This window comes from Procambarus clarkii, chromosome 54, assembly GCF_040958095.1.
Source record: "Procambarus clarkii isolate CNS0578487 chromosome 54, FALCON_Pclarkii_2.0, whole genome shotgun sequence".
Lineage (NCBI taxonomy): Eukaryota > Metazoa > Arthropoda > Malacostraca > Decapoda > Cambaridae > Procambarus > Procambarus clarkii.
In genome coordinates, this window is record NC_091203.1 from 18,340,326 (window position 1) to 18,360,611 (window position 20,286).

Sequence of the window (20,286 nt, forward strand, 5' to 3'; positions counted from 1 at the left end):
GCTCGACCCAACCACAGAGGAGGGAGGGGAGCTGGGGGAAGAAGTCAGGACGGTCAAAGGAGGAGCAAGGTCGGGGCCCAACGCAGCGGGAGCTACAGAGCCTGGTCTTCCAATACAGGCCGACTCGGGGGCTTGGTCGCCCACCCCACGAGCCCGAGAGGGTACAACGGAAACATTCAACGACAGAGACGAAAAGTGACATTCATCCACGAATGTGCCCCCATACCCACCATGGAGCCACAATTAGAGGCAGGACACCCAACAGGAAGCTATCGCCGATCATGCTGGGGCCCCCTAGGGGTGCGTCGTGAGTATACGCCCCACAAACGCCACCTTAAGAACCGTCAGTCCGTCGAGATCGGGTTCAGCGACGAAAGGGGGATCGACAATAAAAGGTTCCCCTCGCTCGAGACGTTGGGTACTACAGTTCTACGGGTGCAAGAGTATGCCTCCTCAAGCACCCGGGCGTCAAAATAGAAGAAGTCCAAAGAAAGAATCCAAAACAAGCAAAAGGTCGGCAGGAAACGACAAGCAGATAGGAGAAGAGGGGGGAGAAAAACGAAACATAAGGAAAAGCAATCCGGCACAATTGGAGAAGACAGCAGCAGGAGTGCAAGGCCAGAAAAGGACAGAGGACTGCCGAACGGAGCATCACACTCCGGCAGCCGTCCACCAAGCCCCCTCACGATGCCAACGGGCCGGATGGGGAGGGGGTATGCGAATGAAAACTCACACCCCAGAAGTGACTCAAACCCATACTCCCAGGAGCAACGCAACTGGTAACTACAGGGCGCCTTAATCCACTTGACCATCACGGCCGTCAAAAGGAAGTGATAGCCAAGGCTATTTGAGCCACTTCCCCGACGGCAACTCTGATGGTAATCTTGGGCATAGCATTTCACCAAATCACCTCATTCTTTGGGGCACACGTGAGGAACACAAATGCAAACAAGCCTGAATGGTCCCCAGGACTATATGCGAATGAAAACTTACCAGTTGCGTTGCTCCTGGGAGTATGGGTTCTTGTCACTTCTGGGGGGTGAGTTTTCATTCGCATATAGTCCTGGGGACCATTCAGGCTTGTTTGCATGTATATATATATATATATATATATGTATATATATATATATACATGCAAACAAGCCTGAATGGTCCCCAGGACTATATGCGAATATATATATATATATATATATATATATATATATATATATATATATATATATATATTAAAGCTTATGAGCTCAATGCAGAAGTACCAAGAAACGTTTAGGGGTCTCGAGCATGCACCTGATTAGACCGTTACAGATTCCAATAGAGTATAAGTCGAACTTTTGATAGGTGGCTTAATAGAAATAATTTTTTGTCCTTTAACCAGCTCATCTTAGTAGAAGAACTAGTAATTTTACTAGTAGTAACCAGAGGTATTCCATAGTTACGAGGGAGTCTAACATTACTACTAATACAACTAACTATTCAAAGATTTTATTTCCCTTTGAATTTAAATCAAAACATCTTCCATAATTTAAAAAATTTCCGTTTTAAATTACAATGCTATGCCAATTATATGATCTATAATCCCTCTAAGCATAGTATCTGGCGGTGGTGGAAGTAACCGTAGTAGTTACTATTTGGGTGATTGTAGTTACTATTTCCTGGAAGAGTTCTTGTGTAGTTACCACAGGGACCGTCTGGATCTGCAAATACAAACATTATTGAAGTTTGTGTAATTAAGTAAATGAACACTTGCACAAGTTAAAGACTACAAACTTACCTCGTGAGCAACAGCCACGTGGGTTATAGTCTGCCAGTATTTAACAGTATCTGTTGTGGTGACGAACTGACTGTAGACAGAGATCATTGTGCTCACTGGGTAGACCCCCACCGTAGCCGTCACCAACACTACTGGTGTGGAGGTGACCCTTATCACAGAGGTCACCGTCTGTGGCTGCTGAGGAACAAACTCCCATTGGGTGGAGGTCTGGGTGACTGTCAGGGTGATCGCTGTCTGCTCAGTAACCCAGACGTCAGAGGTTGTAGTCTCCCGCAGAGTGTGGGTCAGGGTAGTCTGCAATATTATACATCATTACTTTGTTAAAGTATAAATAACATTTTGGTTAAGAAAAGTAATGCCATGGTTACCAACCTCAGTGGTTACAGTGGAGGTTGTGGGGGTAACGACTGGTAGGGGCGCGTGGGTGCCATAAGGTTGGTATGCCTGACCCAGGATCTGTTGGAGAGCAATTATTAGTCTTTCAATTTTTTTTTATTATTATTAGTTATTTGAGAATACAGTAATTTGGCAATTACCTGGGCGATGCAACCGAGGATTAGTAGAGCAAATACCGCCATCTGTGCAGAAAAAATGCACTTTTAAATCAAATCACAATAGTGTTTTTGGTTACCATTACCATAAACCATCAGATGCAGGCGATGAGTCACAATAACGTGGCTGAAGTATGGTGACCAGACCACACTAGAAATTGAAGGGACGACGATCTCAATAAACCATCAGATTTACTTTGAATTGTTAACATAACTGACGTTATAATACCGAGTAGTTCATGACCGACTGACATCTAGAGAAATTTTTAGAATTTGTCTGTAGTACAACAATTAGTTATAACAAAGTTTTTGAAGCCGGGCAGATAATTAAAGATGGTTGGGAAGGTAGTGGGATACCGAGGCGTCCAGAAGGTAAAGACTGGGTGCTTCGACATTAGACCACTTAACGAGACTTTACGGTTTAGCAATTTATGAACGGCCAAGCACACTTTCCACATTACTCAATACATAGATATTTAAAAGCTTAAAACTGTTTAAAGACTATACAGTTTATTAAATTCAAATGATTCTAATTGGGCAATGATAACTATTCAGTTAAATAACATCGGGTGAAGTGAAGATTACAACTTAGAGTTCCATTTAGATAATTGATTCAGTCGTTATTAACACGGCCCCTAACGTTATGTTTAATGATTGTCAGGCAATATTCAAAAGGTTAATGTTGAGTAGTTATAATACGGAAACTGGTATATTCAAAAGACACTTAAATTTTTAGCCGCCGAGGCTAAAATTTATGAAGCCTAACTCAGAAGTGTCAATCAATTGAGTTATTTAACTAATATTTTTGATTAAGTAATCCGGAACTTTGACGAAACAACCAATTTGAAGTCTTCAAAACTTCAGATTTGTTACATCTGGAATTACTCTAACGAAATTTCAAGCATATTTTTTTTCTTAAATCACTAGTACTATATTAATAGATTTCATTTCATGTTACAGACCACGTGTGGGGTATAGTTAAGTACACCTGTTACTCTGGTTAAAATATTTTACTTACATGCCTAGTAGTGGTTAAGCTTCTAACCTAAAATATCCCCTTACACGAATTTAATATCACTAAGTTTAAGTATCAGGTTAATCTCCACCTATTATATCCTTTCACCGTATTCTTTCAATAGCACATTATCGCCTGGATAATGTCCCAAGCATACAAATTAAGATGCTACTTTTAACCCATATCAATGAAATTAATACGTATTAAACTACCAATTACACGAATAATAAAATAACAATAAAAAACTATATCAGTAGAGAACTTAATCTTACATTTAGCTTAAAACCAACCTTTAACAACACTTAAAGTAGAAGAGAAGGTACCACACAGACAACAGTGGACTGACTGAGGGTTGAAGGCGGGCCAGGCACTTAAAATGTTAAGTTGATCAGACCACACACTAGAAGGTGAAGGGACGACGACGTTTTGGTCCGTCCTGGACCATTCTCAAGTCGATTGTGATGAGGAAGTATATGCAGGCAATAAATAGGCAAGAGCGGTGAGGAGCAAAGTAAGATGTAGTAGAGGGGGTAGAGTAGGAATAAGAACTTCAGAGGGCCTATTGGCCCGTACGAGGCAGCTCCTATTAAAACCACCGAATGAGAGGAGTTAGTAATAGGAATAAGAAGAGGATAGGAAGGGAACATAAGAGAAAAAACAATGAACAGAAAAAAGAGAGGAGAGAAAGAAAAGGAAAGAGAAAGAAAGATAAATGGAAGGGTAAGCTTATGTTAGGTCACGTAATAATTTGGCCACGTTATTGTGACTCATCGCCTGTAAAATATTAATTTATTTGCAGGCTTTCTATTGCGTTACTGATTATTAGCCAAAAATATTAGTTGTGCTTACAATATTTTCTTTTGTCTTATAATATTTTCTTTTATCTTATAATATTTGGGTAGTTATTTGATCATGAGTAATTCTAACACCGTAGGCCTAAAGGTATATATTTACCAAGGCCTACACTCACATATTGTGAAATAACACTTGTGGGCTTAAATTAATGTTTTCGAAGGTTTGAGCAAAATCCTAAAAGGGGTTTGTATATTTTATTATATTTTATTTTAGTTTTCCTTGCTAACAATAATAATTGTATGATACAAACACGTGGCTCTAATGTTTACATGATTTAACAATATGAAATTAGTAATAAAAATAGATCGTGAGTTGAAACAAACATTGAATAACAGTGAATATAATAAGTAAGTGTAAGCTTGTAGTGTAAACTAAATATTATAAAACGTATAATACAATAATAATTGTAAGTGATATAAAACGTGTGAGAAGTCAATACGCTAATGTTTACATGATTTTACAATATGATATTAATCGTAAGTTGAAACAAACGTTGTATAACGATGGAAACGATAAATGAGTCTAGGCTTGTAGTGTAAAATGGGAGTTGCCAATTACTGTCCAAAAGGAGCCGAATATAAGAATAACGAAGGGGCGCAGGCCCAGCTAAGGGAGTTGAGATTTGAAGAAAGAGACGACCAGATGAGACATAATAGTAAGGTGGGTTACACGATGGGGGGTGTTCTGGCAGAGGTTCCCCCACCAGCAGAGCAACTGTCGTGCAAATCCCTATTCTGCAATGCAGACAGAACACGGCTCCAAAAGGAGAATAGGGACTTAAAGGAGCCCCACCTGATGGGGATATGTTGGGCGTTGCTCTTTTAGCGACCAACTTCTCGCACAGACTTTGTAAGTCGGGCGGTAATTCACAAAGGTTTTGTAATGTACCATGGATGTTCATCGAGTGGCGGCCAACATTAGGGTGTCTACAAGTCTGAAGGAGAGAGTGCCTGAAGTTTGTAGTCTCCGACTCAGCTGACGACTCTCCACGGGTCGTAGCGTCCTTGGGAGAGTCGTGGAGAAGGTCCCCTTGGTTTTTCTTAATGCGTAGCCATGATGAGGGATGTGGAGTATCCTCATTACTAGGTGTGATGCGCATGTATAAGAACATAAGAACAAAGGCAACTGCAGAAGGCCTATTGGCCCATGCGAGGCAGCTCCTAACCACCCAATCCCACTCATATACATGTCCAACCCATGCTTGAAACAATCGAGGGACCCCACCTCCACCATGTTACGCGGCAATTGGTTCCACAAATCAACAACCCTGTTACTGAACCAGTATTTACCCAAGTCTTTCCTAAATCTAAACTTATCCAATTTATACCCATTGTTTCGTGTTCTGCCTTGTGTTGATACTTTTAATACCCTATTAATATCCCCTTTGTTATGTCCATTCATCCACTTGTAAACGTCTATCATGTCACCTCTAACTCTTCGCCTTTCCAGTGAATGCAACTTAAGCTTTGTTAATCTCTCTTCATATGAAAGATTTCTAATTCGGGGAATTAACTTAGTCATCCTACGCTGGACACGTTCAAGTGAATTTATATCCATTCTATAATACGGCGACCGAAACTGAACTGCATAATCTAAATGGGGCCTAACCAGAGCAAGATATAGGTTAAGAACCACACCAGGTGTCTTGTTACTAACGCTGCGATTAATAAATCCGAGTGTCCGATTTGCCTTATTACGAACATTCATGCATTGATCCTTTTGTTTTAAATTCTTACTAATCATAACTCCCAGATCCCTTTCGCAATCCGACTTTGCAATCTCAACACCATCTAGCTCGTATCTTGTAACTCTATCATCATTACCTAGCCTCAGAACTTTACATTTATCAGCATTAAACTGCTTCTGCCAATCCTTTGACCATTTCAAAACCCTATCTAGATCAACTTGAAGTGATAGTGAGTCCTCCACCGAATTAATTTCCGTACCGATTTTCGTATCATCGGCAAATTTGCAAATGTTGCTACTCAAACTTGAATCTAAATCATTTATATATAATCTAAACAACAGAGGTCCCAGGGCTGAGCCTTGATGCACTCCACTTACAACAATTTCCCACCCTGTCTTGACTCCATTTATACTAACTCTGTTTCCTTTTGTATAGCCATGCCCTAATCCAGCTTAATATAGCACCCCCAATACCACGAGCCTGTATCTTTTTAATCAGTCTTTCATGTGGCACTGTATCAAAAGCTGTGCTAAAGTCAAGGTACACAACATCACAATCCTTACCACTATCAACTGCCTCAACTATGCTAGAATAAAATATAAAATAACAAATTTGTTAAACATGAACAGGCCATTTATAAAACCATGTTGCGACTCAATCATTAATTTATGTTTTTCAAGATAGAGACGAATTTTATTTGCAATTATAGATTCGAGTAACTTTCCCACAATAGACGTTAGGTTAATTGGCCGATAGTTAGACGCAAGTGATCTATCTCTTTTCTTAAAAACTGGTATCACATTAGCAACTTTCCATAACTCTGGCACTCTGCCTGACTCTATTGATTATTAAATATGGTAGACAGTGGGTCGCAAAGCTCCTCTTTGCATTCTTTAAGCACCCTGGCAAACACTTCATCCGGCCCTGGGGATTTGTTTGGTTTGAGTTTTACTATTTGTTTAAGAACATCTTCCCCGGTAACTGCTAAACTCGTGAACACAACCCTCGTCCCCACCCACATAGACTTGTTCGGCTGAAGGCATATTGTTAATTCCTCTTTAGTAAATACAGATACAAAATATTTATTAAAAATGCTACTCATCTCTTCAGCACTGTCTGTTATTTGACCTGTCTCAGTTTCTAATGGACCTATCCTTTCCCTAATCTTTGTCTGGTATAATTAGAAAAACCCTTTAGGATTTGTTTTTGCTTGCTCTTCTATGCGAACTTCATAGTTTCTTTTTGCTTTCCTTATCTCTTTATTAGTATTTCTAATCAGTTGTACGAATTCCTGTTCTAAACAGACTTCCCCATTCTTACTCCTTTTGTTCCACGCTCTCTTTTTACCTATAAGGTTCTTCAGATCCTTTGTTATCCACTTTGGATCATTAGTATTCGATCTATTCAATTTATATGGTATACTACATTCCTGGGCTTTGGTTAGAATATTTTTAAATAGGTTATATTTTGAATCCACATCGAAAACCCCATTTACGTCACCTATCGCTGGGTTCACGTCTAGCTCCAATACCGGCCCACAACCCATACCCAAGACTTTCCAATCTATTTGACCCAAAAAATTTCTTAGGCTATTGAAATCAGCTTTTCGAAAATCAGGCACTTTAACAGAATTTTCTCCTACGGATCTATTCCATTGAATGCTAAATCTGATTTCTTTATGATCACTGTTCCCTAGCTCACTTCCTATTTCGATGTCCTTAATTTGCGTTTCCCTGTTAGTTAACACTAAATCTAAAATATTATTTCCCCGCGTTGGTTCCTTAATGTGTTGCGTAAGAAAGCAATCGTCAATTAATTCTGGAAAATCTTCTGCTTCATTATTCCCTGTTTTGTTCAACCAGTTTATTCCACTAAAATTAAAGTCACCCATGACATAAATTCTGTTAGATCTAGATGCTCTAGATATTTCATCCCATAGATGCTTTGCTTCCATTCTGTCTAAATTTGGTGGCCTATATATAACTCCTATTGTAATGTTATTTGCTTTTTCGTTTAATTCTATCCAAATAGTTTCTGTATGTGGCTCAGTTTTAATTCCCTCTGAGACTACATTTTAAATTGTCCCTAACATATATGGTTACTCCCCCTCCTCGTCTAATATATTTATCTGTGTGAAATAGTTTAAATCCATATATTTGATATTCAGCTAATAGCTCTCTATTTTCTACATTCATCCACGTTTCGGTAAGTGCAATAATATCTATTTTTTCTGTGCAGACAAGAGCATTTAAATAGTTTATTTTATTTCTTAAACTTCTAGTGTTAGTGCAATATACCATAAGTGAATTGTTATTTTGAGGCTCTTCTCTTTTCCTGATCATTTTGCCAATTCTTTTCTCCCACAAACACATACTTTTATTACTCATAAGAATATATATATATATATATATATATATATATATATATATATATATATATATATATATATATATATATATATATATATATCGTACCTAGTAGCCAGAATGCACTTCTCGGCCTACTATGCAAGGCCCGATTTGCCTAATAAGCCAAGTTTTAATGAATTAATATATTTTCTCTAATTTTTTTCTTATGAAATGATAAAGCTACCCATTTCATTATGTATGAGATCAATTTTTTTTATTGGAGGTAAAATTAACGTAGATATATGACCGAACCTAACCAACCCTACCTAACCTATCTTTATAGGTTAGATTAGGTTAGGTAGCCGAAAAAGTTAGGTTAGGTTAGGTAGCCGAAAGAGTTAGGTTAGGTAGTCGAAAAACAATTAATTCATGAAAACTTGGCTTATTAGGCAAATCGGGCCTTGCATAGTAGGCTGAGTAGTACGTTCTGGCCACTAGGTACGACATATATCACTAGGAACTCATTGACCCGGCCAGGATTCGAACCCATGTCGTCCAGGATCACACCTAAACGTACACAGTACCGTGACCACCGCACCAATGATCGTCAATAAGGTCTTTATAGACGATCATTGATTGATATAGACGATATAGATTGGTGCGGTGGTCACGGTACGTGTACGTTTAGGGGTGATCCTGGACGGCATGGGTTCGAATCCTGGCCGGGTCAAAGAGTTCTTTGTGATATATGGCTTGCGCGTTCATGCAGCTTTCTCACACACACACACACACACACACACACACACATATATACATATATATAATATATATATATATATATATATATATATATATATATATATATATATATATATATATATATATATATATCGTACCGGCACAAACAGTCCGGCTGGGACCACCCTCTAGTGGAAAAAGTAGCTGATGCCATGCTAAGCGTCGCAACATCAGACAAGGAGAAAGCCCGCCTCAGAGCAGTGCGTGCCCCCCATGCAGGAGACTTCCTCCTGGCAGTACCCATGTCTGCAATGGGCACGCGCCTAGATCCAGAATCCCTTCGTGTAGCAGTGGCCCTCCGCCTTGGTGCCCCAATTCACACTGAATACAAGTGTATTTGCAACAGGGTGGAAGCAGACCAATACGGACTGCATGGGTTGCATTGCGGAAGCACAAAGGGCTGGCATGCAAGACACAACGAGGTCAATGACATCATCAAGAGAAGCCTCGTCTCAGCTGGGTGCCCAGCGGAGAGAGAACCTCGCATCCTAGGGGTCCAAAACCCGGATTTCCCAGCACTTCGCCCTGATGGCATCACCATATACTCATGGAAGGAGGGTAGACAGTTGGTGTGGGACTACACATGTGTATCCACCCTGGCTGACACCTATGTACACTTCGGAGCTGATCAAGCAGGTGGGGCGGCCAACCACAGGGAAACAGCAAAATCACTCAAGTACAGGCGACTGGAAGGTCAATACCTCTTTGTTCCCATAGCGTCTGAGACGCATGGCCCCTGGGGCAAGAGTGCCTTGGGATTTCTCAAGGAATTGGGGTCCAAGCTCATTGACGTCACCAGAGACCCAAGGGCTTCCAGTTTTTTATTTCAGCGTCTCAGTGTGGCGATCCAGAGGGGAAATGCTTGCTGCGTCCTCGGTTCCTGTCCAGAAGCGGAGGAGCTTCAAGAGATCCATAACCTTTAGGCATTTGTCTTGTATGTTTTGTAACCTTTAAATACACAATAAAGGAAAAAAAAAAAGGGAAGGGGGTGGTAGGAGAAAAGCACACAGAAACTGTATTGGAGGGGACCCACATTCCCTCCAATGCGTTATGTGTGGTTTCCTCCGAGGCTATGGGTCCCCCTTCTTCCAGCCAGAGGTGGTACTCCCTTCCCTATAAAAAAAAATATATATATATATATATATATATATATATATATATATATATATATATATATATATATATATATATATATATATATATATATATATATATATATATATATATATATATATATATATTATTATTAAATATGACCGAAAAAGTAAGATGAATAATTCTAACACGAATTTTCTCAATATTTCTTATGTTTCTTTTCACTGTCGATGGTAATTGAAAAATCAGTTCTCCATAATTCATTTTTATTTCTAGTCTGACGCGACACTTGAACACGTTTTGTAATAACTTATTACATTTTCAAAGACTTTTAGTTTACACACACACAACTATAACCTGCAAACATTAAACAGAGTTCTTAATATGCTATGATTTAAACAGCTTTCATTTTATTTTATACCCGCATTTTGGGTGAGGTGATATGTTACAACAGTTTTGGATGAGGTGAACAAAACTTTCAACACAGGACAGAACACGAAACAATGGGTATTAATTGGATAAATTGAAGATAAGAATGGAAGTAACTGGAGAGGGCCTATTTCTTGATGTTTCTATATTGGAGCGGAGTCTTGAAGTGGGTAGAATATAGTTGTGCATTAATTGGCTGTTGATTGCTGGTGTTGACTTCTTGATGTGTAGTGCATCGCAGATGTCAAGCCGCCTGCTATCGCTGTATCTATCGATGATTTCGGTGTTGTTTGCTAAGATTTCTCTGGTGATGGTCTGGTTGTGGGAAGAGATTATATGTTCCTTAATGGAGCCCTGTTGCTTATGCATCGTTAATCGCCTGGAAAGAGATGTTCTTGTCTTGCCTATATACTGAGTTCTTTGAGGCTTACAGTCCCTAAGTGGGCATTTGAAGGCATAGACGACGTTGGTCTCTTTTAAAGCGTTCTGCTTTGTGTCTGGAGAGTTTCTCATGAGTAGGCTGGCCGTTTTTTTGGTTTTATAGTAAATCGTCAGTTGTATCTTCTGATTTTTGTCTGTAGGGATAGCGTTTCTATTAACAATATCTTTCAGGACCCTTTCCTCCGTTTTATGAGCTGTGGAAAAGAAGTTCCTGTAAAATAGTCTAATAGGGGGTATAGGTGTTGTGTTAGTTGCCTCTTCAGAGGTTACATGGTACTTCACCTTCCTTCTTATGATGTCTTCAACGAAACCATTGGAGAAGCCGTTGTTGACTAGGACCTGCCTTACCCTACAGAGTTCTTCATCGACTTGCTTCCATCCTGAGCTGTGGCTGAGAGCGCCGTCGACATAAGCGTTAACATCACTCCTCTTGTACCTGTCTGAGCAGTCACTGTTGGCATTGAGGCACATTACTATGTTTGTTTCCTTAGTGTAGACTACAGTGTGGAAACCACCGCTTCTTTCCATGACTGTTACATCTAGAAGGGGCAGCTTCCCATCCTTCTCCATCTCGTAAGTGAAACGCAACACAGAATTCCGCTCAAATGCCTCCTTCAGCTCCTGCAGATGTCTGACATCAGGTACCTGTGTAAAAATGTTGTCAACATACCTGCAGTATATGGCCGGTTTCAAGTTCATGTCGACTAAGACCATTTGTTCGATGGTTCCCATGTAGAAGTTCGCAAACAGGACACCTAGGGGAGAACCCATGGCGACCCCATCTACTTGCCATGGGTTCTTGGGTACATGTGCCCATCTGGGCTCAAGAACGGTGCCTCTTTAGTACAAGCTTGGAGTAGTTTCCTTAGAATGTTTTCTGGTATGTCAAGAGGAGCACAGGCCGGATCACGATACTCTGTTCGCTATCGTCCCGATTGTTTCATCCACAGGTACGTTGGTAAACAGTGATTCTACGTCCAACGAGGCTCTTATCCCTGTGGCCCGTGTTCCCTGCAGTAAGTCAACAAATTCCTTTGGAGACTTCAGGCTGAAGGCGCAAGGGACATAAGAAGTCATCAAGCCGTTGAGTCGCTTTGCCAGTCTTTACGTAGGTCTGGGTATCTGGCTGATGAATGGCTGAAGTAAGTTTCCAGGCTTGTGTGTCTTGACATTTCCTTACATGTATCCAGGTTTGTATTCTCCAATAATCTTTGTAATCTCCAATAATCTCCAATAATCTAACATCAGCACGAATCAGGAGAGCAGAAGAATTAGAAGCCCCAGCAACGGCTGGGGGGGGAGGGGGAGAGAAAGGAATAGCCACGAAAACGACCAGGACGAGCACCAAGCATCGGCTCCTGGAGACAGACACAAAGGGGCGAAAACCGCGAAATCAGAAGTTGGAGTTCGAGGAAATTGGCGTAATAACCTCGAACGTTCCATTGAAAAATGGACAACGACGAGAAGAGAAAGGACAAAAACAGAGAACAAGGAAGAAAAAAGGCGAAAGAGCAACAGAGCACGTTAAAGAATATCAGGGCCTGGATCAGGGTCAGCAAAGTCAGGGTTAGGGGGCATGGGTAAACTGAGCAAAGACGGAGGGAAGGAAACGGGAGAACAGATCAGAGGTGGGCGGGCGGGGTCCGGAGGAGGAAGAGGAGGAGACAACGGAGAGGAGCAGTCAAGGACAGCAGCAGGAAGAGGGGGAGTAGAAAGAGGGGAGCGCACCCCAACAAGAGCAGCAACCGAAAGGGAAGCAGGGGCCAAAGAAACCTCCATAGCAGGAACAGGGGGCGCAATCACTGAAACGGGAAAGGAAGGAGCAACAGAGCCAGAAGTAGGAGCTGAGGAAGAGAGCGAAGCCTTCTTACCCGCCAGGGAGGAGGAAGGAGAGGAGCCAGGCTTACGCTTCTGACTTAAAGAGACAGGTGTCCCAACAACTACGTACCGGGCAACGGATTCTAGTGTCTCAACAGGAGAAGCTGAACGAGAACACACACGACGGCCGTTAGGAGAGCGATGGCCATCCGCCTGCACCGACAGGCGGCGGGGAGAGCCGATAGATGGAAGAGGATGGGAAGGAGGATCGGAGGGGGGACGAGGAAGAAGACACAGGAGACATGACAGACCGGGTAGAAAGAAGGGGAACCCCAGACAGAGGACCAGGAGGGGGACCCCTCGGGACAGAACACAAAGGGACAGAGGAGGGGGCAGTGGGCGTATCAGGGTCCAAGGCCCGGAAACGGTTGAGAGTCTGAGGAAGGGGGGAAGGACGAGGAGACGAAGAGCGCAACACGCGAGCATAAGAGATGTTAGCATAAGGCGGGAGCCGGCAAACCTGGCGCCTCGCCTCAGGAAAAGATAAACGCTCCTGGTGCTTCAGGTTGAGGACGGCTGCCTCAAGCTTGTAATGGACACAGGCACGGGAGAAGGTAGGATGGGCCTCACCGCAGTTGAGGCAGCGAGCTTGGGGAGAAGTACACTCCGACTTAAGAGTGACCTTCATCCCCACACAAAAGAGATAGTCCCAGAGCAGCGGAGGGCACCATGCCCAAACCTCCAGCACTTGTTACAGAGTCGAGGAGAAGGAATATACTCTTGGACAGAGCACCTAGCACCAGCAAGAATGACAGAGGATGGAAGGGTCCTACCATCTGTGAGGTGGTGGTTCACCAGCTCACTTACAATAGTGCTCTTATGCCTGTGGGAGCCAGTACACTTGTTAAGTGCACTTGTTAAGTGGGCGGACTTAAGTTTTGTACCAGCAACCGAAACATCTAGTGTTTGGGCTCATGTGAGAGCCCCAGTCATCAGCAGTCCATAAATGTTACCCTGGCCGGGGTGGCATGTCTGTGGACAGTGCTAGAGCTGATAGCATCATCTCATTGTATGGCATGGAGCCAGACAACTTTGCGCGCGAACGCCTAGGCCGCAGGCGTGGGGTGAAACATGTGGGGCCCCACGCTCGCTGGCCACTTGAGTGGTTGTCATGGAGACAGCCGCCATCTTAGTAAACATCTTGAGCCGCCATGTTGGTCGGCCATCTTGGAGCAGCCCTAGGGGCTATGCTACACCGTCGCTGATTGGATGAGAGGGGTAGGCCGCTGTATGCCTTCCTCTCATTGGTTATTTCGAGAAGGACGCGGGAATAGCCGTTGTGTAGCATCATTCTGAACTCAGCCGCCACCTTGTCAAGACGTTCCTGTACTCAATTCGGCCAAATTGATGTATAGGGCGTCGTGGTGGCTGGACTACAACTGCTGATGCTTCCTGCTTCACCTACGACATCGGTCGTCACAGAATCCGGCCGAAGTCGTCGCTTGGAGGGGTTTAAGACATTATTGTATGCAGGGGGTAGAGGTACAGTGATCTGGGATCGTGGGGGAATGTGCATACGAGCAGCAACAGACTCGTAGATCCCATACCAGTGATGATTAGACTTGCTAGTGCTCTGTAGCAGTCGATGGGAACGGGGAAATTCGTGTCAGTGTTAAGGCAATTTCCCGTGTTTGTACTACGGTCAGGAACTACCGCCGCCTACGCCACCCGGAGCGAGCCAGCCACCTATAGCGGGGTGCCTGATGTATGGGAATGGTGTGTAAAGCCGGCAGTGTGAATGAGTAAGTACCTATGTGTGTATTTCGGTGATTAGTAGTCTCTAAAGCTTGAATTCGAGGTCAAGTGTTCCGTCACATTGTCACGCAGCACCTGTTCAGGTGGAGTGAATTGTGGGCGAGGAGATTAATCACCTGTGATGTCATCTTGTCAGTCCAGAGGGACTTAAGTCTAGTGTACACAGACGTACAGTGTGTGTGTGTGGGTACACACGGGGAACAGAATATACATAGATTAGCCAAGGACTGAGAAGATGTCCATGTAATAAATTCTTTTATTTCATTGTGGTAATCATTTTTGATCGTCCGTGGGACGGAGTGATATCATTTCCATGTGTGGTCTTGCAGGTGTGGAATTCCAACACTGAGCGCTCAGGTATGTGTAACGCCAGTGATTCCTGGCAATGATTATTGTGGAGTGTGCCACAGTGTGGTTTAAATTTCTTGTAGTGTTCCCAGGGCCGTGACAAGTGTGATTTATATAAATATATATATTGTGGTTGCAGTATTAATTAACGTAATTTTGGTGAGTTTTGGTGAGTGACGAGGCCGTCTAGAGAGACCGCCCCCGCTCTGTCGAGTAACGTAACTCTCGAGTGTTTATCGGCATGCGTGACCGATAAATCACTCACCCATGTGATTTAAGGAGTGTGAGATTCGCCTTAGTGTTCCCAGTAACGTTTGATAGCTGTAGACTACATGTGTCAGCGGTAATTATATATATATAATCGTAGTGTCACGGTGCCCAGTGTTAATGTGTTATTTACTGTGTGGTGATTGCAATATATTGACCTATGTTCTAGGGGTCCTTTGCAGCAGTAAGTAAGTAAGTGTGTGCAGTATCCTAATATTTGGAAATTAGAGTACTTGCCGTGTGTGTTATTGCAAAGGGGGTTGTTATTTGATGGTGATTGTTGCTAGTGTTGAGCAATCACCATATGTGATTGCAGTTCAGTAAAACCATTGTGGGGCAGGGTTCTAGAGGGTTCATGTCCTGTAGGTTATTTTACTAGGTTCTGCAGTATTGTCATAGCAACCGGATTGTAACGTAAATCACTGTGATTTGTTAGTGTGATTTGTCATTGTCGTGGGGGAACTCGGCTGTAGACGAGTACTTGGATATACAAATATATTCTCCTGGTTATCTGGTAGGACATCGAAGTCCAGTATTCAGTGAGGTGATTGCGAGGCAATTAATATAACGTAACCAAGGGAACGCCCATTGCTTTAAGAGAATTTGTTCTTGGACAATTTGAGTAACGTAGAATGCGTTTGGGTTAATTTACTTTCCTGTAAGCAGCTACGGTAGTCTCGAGGAGCCTAGCCATCAGCCAGATAAGAATTAGAGTATTGTCTGTCGTAATTAACGGTCAGTGGGCCGGGTAATTGACGTGTTTCAGGAAGTCAAAGTAATTAATCTCGATCCTTGTTTGATCGACTCACACGAAGGCTACATTGTTCCATTAACGTAACGTCGTTATCTGCCCGGAAGTACCGGCACTTGATTGACTCGTGAGAGGAGTAGCGTCATTTTAGAATAACGTAAACGTGGGGCTAATTACTGTTATTAGTCGCCTGAATTGGTCTGAGTATGGAAGGCTTAGACGGAATTCGTACCTTAATGTAAATTGCTGAGCCAGTGTGAAAGGTTGCGTATTTTAATTGTTTAATTATTGATCTTGAGGATAGTAATTAATTACTCTAAAGGTAATCACGAGTGATTACCGTTCTCTTAGCACTTTGGACATTGCAAATCAGAGTTTACCATCGCAGAGTGATTAGTAACCGATTAACGTAAATTAACGTAACTAGTAGAGATTAATCAGCTGTCTGGAAGTACAGGGATTAATGGGATTTTCTCACTGAATGCTCGACGGGTAGAGTGTTGTTTGATTTCCGCGTTACTAGTGACAGTTGTAAGAGTTGTTAATTTAACGTAAATGTTACCTTGTTATTAACGTAAATGTTATTGTGTTATTAACGTAAATCAATTGTTATTGATTGTTGATCGTCCGTGGGACGGAGTGTTAACGTAAGGATTAATTTGTGGAAGGGTGCTGGAGTTGCCAGTGAACCCATTAGTTATTGTTGTCATTGAAAGACTACCGATTTGATTGCATTGCAACCGCTGTTGCAGGAGTAGACTGCACTGAGGCGTAGAACAGTTAGGAGGTTACTGGAGACGTGTTTCAGAACCTACTGTGTCATTTGTTGTAATTGTGATTATAGATCTGTTAGTTCTTGCTTGCTTGTTGATTCCTCTGTGGTCACGCTTATGTTCGAGTTAGTTCATTATGCAGTCCGAGGGGCTGGTGTCTAGCTGTCATTGATAGTGTCACAGGAAGGATTTCGAGTAACGTCATTGACATTTCTTTTGTTTTGTTGTAGTAGTTAGTACTTTATTGAATAAACTAAGTTGTTATGGTTAACACTGTCTTTTCGTTACACCCCCACACATTATTATTGTTATGCAAATGTTCTTCACACTCGACTAACATTGAGACTAATTTTCTGAGCTTTGGATCAAATATACGGCACCACACAACAATAAATTATTGTTGTGAGAGCCCGTGACCTACTCGTTAGATTCGCTTCGGCGATTGGCGAAGGTCGGCGGCCTAAGTGGGGGGGATTTCAATTTTCATTGGGGTCTCGGCGTTTGCTCGCGCCTAGTCAATTGTTCATACATGGTCCCAAAGTGAGGAATGAGCTGGTTACTACACTGGTGTGTTAGCTAAGCAAGTCCTTCCTCAGGCGACCTAGTTGAATATCACGACAGGAATAAAGGTTAAAGAATAAAGAAAGTTCTTAGAAATTTTCCGAGCTAAAATTCCTTATACCAATTTCAATTTATTCCACAAATTCTCAAAAACTCTCACACCATCAAAGGTGATCTTCACAACGCGAAGGGGTTGACGGCGACGACCACGAGGGGGACGAGTAAACGAGTCAACCTGGAGGACAGAATGACCTTGGGCATCAAGGATATGCCGAATATCATCGTGGCAATCCTGCAGATTCCGAACACCGGTTGCAACATGGGGTGGGAGGAGAATAGTGCCAACACTGGCATTCATCTGAATGTTCTTGGAGACCCGAACAGGGATCTCACCAAGGCAAGATAAGGCAGCCAGGCGGGAAGCTGCATCCTGAGGAGCAGCAGCAACGACACGTGTACCGAGACGAGTGGGGTTGAAAGTAACAGACGCATCCACGGAATCTACAAGATACCGATGGAGGGAGAAATCGTCAGGAGGCGCAGAATCAAGAGGGAGGAGATAAAAGTATTTGGCCCATGAAGCAGGACCAAACAAGACCTGATACGCATCAGCACGGGAAGGAATCGAGCGAGTGCGGCTGGGGGCGCGAACGGCGTTGAGAACCCCTAGAGAGGTCAAAAGGCGCAGTAGTCACAACGAGAGACTTGGCCGCACCAGGGGACGAAGTGGTCACCACCGGGGGCTGGAGGCTCGACCCAACCACAGAGGAGGGAGGGGAGCTGGGGGAAGAAGTCAGGACGGTCAAAGGAGGAGCAAGGTCGGGGCCCAACGCAGCGGGAGCTACAGAGCCTGGTCTTCCAATACAGGCCGACTCAGGGGCTTGGTCGCCCACCCCACGAGCCTGAGAGGGTAGAACGGAAACAATCAACGACATAGAAACGAAGAGAAAAATTCATCCACGAATGTACCCCCATACCCACCATGGAGCCACAATTAGAGGCAGGACACCCAACAGGAAGCTATCGCCGATCATGCCGGGGCCCCCTACAGGTGCGTCGTGAGTATACGCCCCACAAACGCCACCTTAAGAACCGTCAGTCCGTCGAGATCGGGTTCAGCGACGAAAGGGGGATTGACAATAAAAGGTTCCCTTCGCTTGAGACGTTGGGTACTACAGTTCTACGGGTGCAAGAGTATGCCTCCTCAAGCACCCGGGCGTGAAAATAGAAGGCCAAAGAAATAATCCAAAACAAGCAAAAGGTCGGCAGGAAACGACAAGCAGATAGAAAAGCGGGAGAAAAACGAAACAAGGAAAAGGAAAAGCGATCCGGCACAATTAGAGAAGACAGCAACAGGAGTGCAAGGCCAGAAAAGGACAGAGGACTGCTCCACGGAGCATCACACCCCGGCAGCCGTCCACCAAGCCCCCTCACGACGCCAACGGGCCGGATGGGGAGGGGGGGTCACATAAGGAGAGTGGGGGGAGTCACCAGCTCGAGTGGGTGTGCGCATGTGACAATGAGGTTAATTATTGGAGCCGCATCCCCTAAACCTGTGACATTGAGTCCCTCTCCAAGTGCCAGAACCGCCCAGGGTGATCTTGTAAAGTATAAGCACTATCGAGTGTTTGGGTTGGTTTGTCTAGAAAGAAATACCAACGACACCACCAACCACAATAATAATGTACAAGGGAAACATTATCTGCCATGAAAACGAGGAAAAGCCTTAATTCACGAATGTGCCCCCACACCCACCATGGAGCCACAATTAGAAGCAGGACACCCAACAAGAAGCTATAGCTTATCATGCTGGGGGGCCCCTTAGGGGTACGTCGCAAGTACAAGCCCCACAAACGCCACCTTAAGAACCGTCAGTCCGTAGAGATCGGGTTCAGTGATGAAAGGAGGATTGACAAAATGTTCCCCTCTCTACGTTGGGTACTACATCTTCACGGGTGCAAGAGTATGCCTCCCCAAGCACCCAGGCGTCAAAATTAAAGTTGGCTTTACTAAATTAAGCTCTAAAATTGACTCAAACTTGCTCAATACCTCAAATCTAACTTTGAAAAGTTCTCGTGTATGGATAATAGTAATACTCATTTACCACAACAATAACCCACTGTACACTCTTCCACTGTCGGGTGGAAGAGATGAACTCTTTACCCTCCAAACTATTTTTCTCCTGTGCCTTACTCCTCTCGGTCTTATGGAATGAGTCTCCGTTCTGCCTTCAGATGTCCAAGTGCTCCTCTGAGCAAGCCAGGTATACGAGGGTACTTCATGCAACCGATTCACGATTCTCTTTCAAGGGAAGTAAGTAAGTAAGTAATTATCAAAAGAAGGCACCAAACCGGGAAGGCTATGTAGCACCATCAAATACGCAAAATAATCAGAGGGCGCTAAATATCACCAAGGATGCCAATACGAGAACAAAAACGCATAAGGCGAACGATATCAAAAGTATCCGAGTCACCAAGAATTCTATCGAGGGACAGGTGACCGCGAGGGGCGGTCGGAAAGCAAGACACACGCTCGTCCTGGAAGTCAGGACATTCAAGAAGGACATGCACGACCGTAAGAGGGACAATGCAACTAGGACAATAAGGAGCAGGGCGGCGCTCCATCAAGTGACCATGGGTTAAGCGAGTATGGCCAATACGCAACCTCGCCAGAGCTGTTTCCCACCGCCGGTTACGGTGGAAGGAGGACGGCCACGAGGAAACACAACATTTAAGAGTACGTAGCTTGTTACCAGTAACAGACAACCAAGAAGCCTGCCAACGGGTAAGAACTGAGGAATGGATAACCGGGTAAAAGTCGGAATACGGAATGCCTTTACGAGAGATGGGACAAGAGCGGACAGCTTCCTTAGCGGCAGCATCCGCACGCTCATTTAAAGACACACCAATATGGCTGGGAACCCAACAAAACTCAACCGACTTAAATTTACTGTGAACGAGAAA

The 20,286-nt window shown here is 43.4% G+C and overlaps 1 protein-coding gene across 2 annotated transcripts in view; it reads right to left on the reverse strand.

The window, feature by feature from the left end:
* Nucleotides 1-1,470: 1,470 nt before the first annotated feature.
* Nucleotides 1,471-20,286, reverse strand: part of LOC123752611 (uncharacterized) — a 28,430-nt gene continuing 9,614 nt past the window's right edge. The window contains exons 1-5 of one of the 2 annotated variants that reach the window (XM_069305155.1): nt 3,628-3,715; nt 2,308-2,349; nt 2,144-2,227; nt 1,772-2,065; nt 1,471-1,694 (exon numbers count right to left, since the gene is read on the reverse strand). In XM_069305155.1, coding sequence (XP_069161256.1) covers nt 1,581-1,694; nt 1,772-2,065; nt 2,144-2,227; nt 2,308-2,349 — 534 coding nt within the window. In that variant the 5' untranslated portion in view covers nt 3,628-3,715 and the 3' untranslated portion in view covers nt 1,471-1,580. Of the gene's footprint in view, nt 1,695-1,771; nt 2,066-2,143; nt 2,228-2,307; nt 2,350-3,627; nt 3,716-20,286 lie in introns of those variants that run through there. The other variant, XM_069305154.1, reaches the window with a different exon arrangement.